General features: G+C 35.3%; 1 protein-coding gene across 1 annotated transcript in view; it reads left to right on the forward strand.

Annotated features, from left to right (window-relative positions):
- The first annotated feature begins 1,271 nt into the window (after positions 1-1,271).
- Positions 1,272-5,700, forward strand: part of LOC106529481 (interleukin-31 receptor subunit alpha) — a 26,502-nt gene continuing 22,073 nt past the window's right edge. Inside the window, exons 1-6 of the mRNA XM_014024929.1 lie at positions 1,272-1,414; positions 1,514-1,567; positions 2,842-2,898; positions 2,969-3,059; positions 3,174-3,337; positions 3,421-3,566. Of these exons, the coding sequence (XP_013880383.1) occupies positions 1,345-1,414; positions 1,514-1,567; positions 2,842-2,898; positions 2,969-3,059; positions 3,174-3,337; positions 3,421-3,566 (582 nt within the window). The 5' untranslated portion in view covers positions 1,272-1,344. The remainder of the gene's footprint in view (positions 1,415-1,513; positions 1,568-2,841; positions 2,899-2,968; positions 3,060-3,173; positions 3,338-3,420; positions 3,567-5,700) is intronic.

Consider the following 5,700-nt stretch of genomic DNA (forward strand, 5'->3'; position numbering starts at 1 on the left):
TATGGGTAGAGTAGTTTATTTTTCCTGTAATACTTCATTATAGTTTTTTAAGACAAAGCTAATTGAAAGGGGCGCTGAGCAGAGTTACAACCAGAGATTACAAATAATAATTACTTTTTTTTCTGCAGTTTGGTGCCCCCTCCAGCAGATGGTGCTCTAAGCGACCGCCTAGTTCGCCTATGCCAAGAGCCGGCTCTGTTGAGCAGGCTAGCTCAACTCAAGGAATATTAGACTAATATTTTAATTAACTAATGATTAATTATGAACTATTATTAGTCTAATAAACTAAACTAATAAACACTGTTAAACTAATAAAATTATTAAGTAATGTTCATTAAAAACAGAAGATTAAGATATATTCTATTAATACTAAATCACCATTTCTAAACATGTTCTAAACATCATAACAACAAAACCTAAACACCAAATGCAAAGTTATAAAATGACTATAGAGCTCTTAAAACATAAAGACAAAGTCAAACATTTAAAGGGGTTTAAGCATTTGAATTACACGTTTATAAGAACAGCAAATAGAGACAATGTTTATTTTGACTTGTTTTTATCAGCAAAATAAGAGACTTCTTGAGAACGAGATCGTTTCTCAAGGGAAAGGAGAAAGTGAAAGGTTTATTTTTTTATAGCTCTACATGAGAGCTGAAAGAGTTCAGTCTGTGGAAGGAGAGATTGACCCCAGGTGGTTAAAGGTCAATCAGTGAGGTGAGGGGAAATGGGCGTGTCCTCTACATTGGCTTTCATTAATGTAATTAGATGCTGTTTATTATTATATAAAACTGGAAATGATGCCGAAGAAACGGATTATTTTCAAACCTTTCCATTTAAGTCCTCCTAAGTTACGGTGAGAAACACGTTTACCTGCTACAGTTGCAGAATTTGTGTTTATCTGAAATTTGCTCCCAATTCTTTGAAAGCAGACATGAAAAAAGTCACCAGGAACACAAGATAAATATATATTTTCATTTTGAATCACACTGAAACTTTCGGCAGCTTTAGAAAAGTTTTGTCAGAGAACAGACCCAATCAGTCCTGTGAACAGAAACCTCCTCGTGCTGCAGCTCACAGAGCGTTTCTCGTGTGTGCACAAAGCGCAACCTTTGAACAGCTCTATTTTAAGAAAAGAAGAAGTGCAGACATGTATTTGGGCCTTGTTGCCGTTTCTTGTCAGAGACTGGGTCCTCCCTGCTGAATGTGTCCCCGCCTCTCCACGCTGGCTGTAAAAACTCCCCAAAAGATTTCCTGCCTCTTCAGTCTCCTGAGCGCAGCAGCTGTGTGCATCATGAATGGCAGCAGTTGGTGGGCGTCAGGGTTGGTGGTTTGACTGCGACGATGGTTGGCAGCATGTCGGGTCGTGGAGTTCAGCTGATGTTTGGAAGCCACTCGCAGGATCTGATCTTTGGTAAAACAGCTAGACATCTGATAAAAGTTTACGTTTTGTGCGTTTTTCTCTGATTGTTGGATTTATCAGGTTGTCACTAAGCTTTTCCTCACATTGAAGGTTTGGTGTTGGTCTTCTACACCACGCTCTCCTCACACATGCGAGCCTCTGCAGGTAGGATTGTGTCACTTAGTGGAGACCGGGGACAGTTGCAACACTTTTACATTTGACTATGTTACTCAGAGATGGTTTGAATTAGACAAACCAAATTTTCATAAAATAAACTTACATCTGTCTGTTAATAGTCAAACCCATTTGATTAAATCATGTACATTCTTCACTATTTGTATTTGAAAATGAAAAGTCAGATGTTGCAACTGATCCCAGAGTCGGGGACAGTTGCAACATTGTTTGGGGGTGGTTACAACATATTATTAATACAATTTCTTTCACTGTAAATAAAAGTTTTATTATTTTTATATTTATATTATTGCTAAATTAATAAACTGTAAGTTATAATGATATTACAGTGTTATTTATTTATTCTTTTTTATCAAATGATGAATTTAGATTTGATGAGTAGACCTTATATACAGATGTCTAAGACTCTAATTGATATAAAATACAGTTGACTTTTAGAGACAAGGATAACAGAACAATTTGTGAGACAATTAACTTTAGTTTTGRCTYTTGTCYCTGTACGCCTACATTATGTAACATTTACATTGAAACAAACTGGGATTTTAAAACCATTGTTGAAAACAACAACTGCAGAAAATACATCTTAAACATAAGTTTTAAATTATAAAATTATCATGAATACCCAACACCCTTTTAAGTGTAAACATAATTTCAACATGTTAATCTCATCTYTATGTGCTCTGTTTTTATATGGATTTATCGTATGGGGACAGTTATTACAACTGTTACAACTGTCCCCCTTCCTGTCAGCCATGATAAAACCTCATGTGTTAGCTYAATAAGCTCATCTGGATACATGTTAACTAGATTAGTTAAAAGTCAACATATCACTTGTTTAAACCATATACAGTAAGTTTGAGCTGGATCACAAAAACAGTGACAACAGTAGAACAAAAATAAAGCTGGGTAAAAAAATACTTTGGTTCCTCAAAAACAGTTTTTTTTTTCAAATAAATCCTGGATCAGTTTTTGAATCTGTTTACTTTTTCTTTACAAGGTGGGACATCTAACTGAGCATGTACAGTGTGAGTGTCATCACTCTACACTGTTTCTGTTTGGAGGAAAATGACGTGTTGCAACCGTCCCTTGTTGCTACTGTCCCTGATTTACCTTACTGGAGCTTATTCTTAGTCTGTTCTTTGTCCAGCATTTCCCCTTGATGAATCAGCTCATTTCTAAGAATAAATGTCTGAAACCATTTCTCATTATGAGTTAGTGACACAGTAGCTGATCTTGTTGTGTTCCAGAGCACTGCAGGTCAAAGAACACGTCTGTGGAATATCAGCACTGCGGTTTTCACCCAGGTAAGAAAACCTCCGGTGTGAACTGCAAAATCCAGTCTGAGACAAGTTTCATTTGTCTCTGCTTTTACAGATGGAGTCCATGATTTAGTCTGTTTTGGGAAACCCAATCAGTCAGTGAAAAACTGTACCTGGAAACCTGGAAAACACACATCCAAAAACACGTACACACTCGTCCATCAACAAACCAAACGGTTTTGCTCCTTGTTTTTAGTATTGTTGTTCAAGTCAGGGTTGTCTTTCTTTTAAATATCTAATATTTTGTTTGTCTGTTCCAGTGGAACCAAAGCCACCTGCTACATTTTCAACAACATCACTACATTCCATTTAAATACCCGCAAAGTGTTTGAAAATTACGACACTATTATAGTGGAGGTTTTTGAAAACGCACACACAGGAAACTGCACGAAAGCTGTTTTCCAAGGTTCACCAAAGCACCTGTGTAAGTACAGATAATTGTGTTGCATTTGACTAAATCCACTCTTACAAATCAAATTGTCTTGTGTTTTACTGAAACGGTTTCAGTACGCTGTGACGCTCCCAGCTCTGCGTCCTTCAGTCGCCCTGCAGGAGGACTGAACGTGACCGTGACCTGGAATCAGTCCGAAGAAACAATGATCAAAAGCTTTTCTGTCAGACTTAGAAAAGTGGGCAGCTCTTCATGGAACGAGGTGCGTAATATAAAAACTGTGCATTCTGATCACACAGAAGTAGGGGTGTAAGAAAATATCGATACACTGAAATATCGCGATGTTTTATTTCCCGATACTGTATCGATATTCTAAAGCCCTGTATCGATTTTTTATTAAGGTTTAAAATGTCAACCTTCTTGCCAACCGCTCATTTTTATGTTGTAGTTCAGCCTCTGACCACTAGTTGGCAGCAGTGAGCCAGCCATTTGGCTCCTCTATCTCTTGAGCACCAGAGAGTAAGGGTAGCATTAGCATTGTGAGTAAACATTAGCTTTTCTTTTTCTTTTTTTTTCAGTAAGAGGTTTTTATTTAATAGAATTTTTGGACAAAAAAAATCGCAATATATCACAATATACTGCCTTGCGTACATTATCGCAATAAATGGGGATATATCGTATCGTGACCCCTCTGTTATGATATATATCGTATCGCCAAATTCTTGCCAATACACAGTCCTACACAGAAGCAGAATTTATATCATATTTGAGTCTGGAGTGAGCACCAAAAGGACGCATTACTCTGAGAAGTCCTTTCTTAATGTTTAGGTTTAAAAAATTGGGAAACATTTTCAAAATTACAACATAACTTTATAACAATCAAAGTTAAAAAATGCCAACATTTTATTTTGCATGAACTGTAAATCCAGGTCAAAAGAAATGTTAAATCTGCTGCCAGTGACCCAGTGTAGTTGTCATGGTAATTGCACACCTGTGTCTTTCACTCCCTGACTGTCACAAACCTAAACCTTTTAAAAAAAGTCAGAAAGTTCCCATTTTTTAGAACTGACATGTTTTTTGGTCCTTTAAACAAAATCCAAAAAAAAAAATTTTTTTTTTCCACATCACTTTGTTTATGATATATTTTTTGTATCAAATCTGATACACTGGGCTGTTTTTAGTAACACTTTGCTCACAACAAAGTTAAATTAAGAAACAAAAGACAGTTTAGTCCATAACGTTTAACAAGTTTAGAACACTCTAGGAAGTTTACTTCTATGTTTTTGTTTTACAATGAACATTTTACAGCCATTTATTTCACTTGGTGGTAGGCACAAATACAGTTTCTGTCCTTGTTCAGGCACAGATGTACCTTACACTTTATAAAAAATCACCATCTATTATCAAATTGATGACATTTTCTTACTTTCTTTTTTTCTCTCTTCTTCCTCAATTTTCTTTGACATCCAACAGGTAAATAATTAATCAGTACAGCGTAGAGATTATAATTTCAAAGGAAAACACTTTGAAAATAGCCAAAATGTGTTTTCAAATGGCATTTCAGTAATTAATCAATCATCCAAAATAGTGTGTGTTGTATTGTGGTAAGAATACTGTTGATTCAGGACTGGAGCACTTTATATACCTGCAGTCTCAAATTTGATACACACATTTTTAACACGGTTTAACTGTACTATTAAAAATATTTTTTTAAGTAATAATGCGTTGTTTCAACACAGAAAGTATTTATTCAAAAAATTACAAACAATATTTATGTTATTCTTACCATAACTTCTCCAAAATTAGCAAAAGTTTTCCTGAAAAAAATGTGTGGATGACCTCATGTCAGCAGACATTTTGAAAAGGCAAAAAAATAAATAAATAAATAAAATAAAATAAAAAAACAAATAAAAAGTTCCACTTCCTGCAGTACATTGATATCCACCAGAGGGCAGAATACAGGTCTCAAATGATATACAACAGGTTTTTGAGGAAAATATTTATCACATTGATAAAATATAGGTCATAGAATCCTGCGTAGTAAATATAATACAAATGGCAATTTAAAGAGGAGACAGAAGGATAAACCTTAAATAGCAACTGTGCAAAAACTCTGTCAGATCTCAAAAATATTGTAACTGTGAGCAAAAGAAAACTCTGATAGTCACATATGTAAAAGTTTATCTTGCTGCGGTTAGGGCTGCCACGATTAATCGATTAATCGATGACTATTCGATTGTTAAATAATCGATGACTAATTTAATAATCGATTAATCGTTTTCTTTTTTTTTTTTGTTCTTCACTTTGTTTTTCTCTCCAAACTGCTTTGACACCTTCCACTGCCACATCTGCCTTTCTGTCCTTGACACACATGCACAGTAGTGGTAACTGGGGTA

Source organism: Austrofundulus limnaeus, unplaced genomic scaffold (genome assembly GCF_001266775.1).
Source record: "Austrofundulus limnaeus strain Quisiro unplaced genomic scaffold, Austrofundulus_limnaeus-1.0 Scaffold447, whole genome shotgun sequence".
In the NCBI taxonomy this organism is placed as follows: Eukaryota; Metazoa; Chordata; class Actinopteri; order Cyprinodontiformes; family Rivulidae; genus Austrofundulus; species Austrofundulus limnaeus.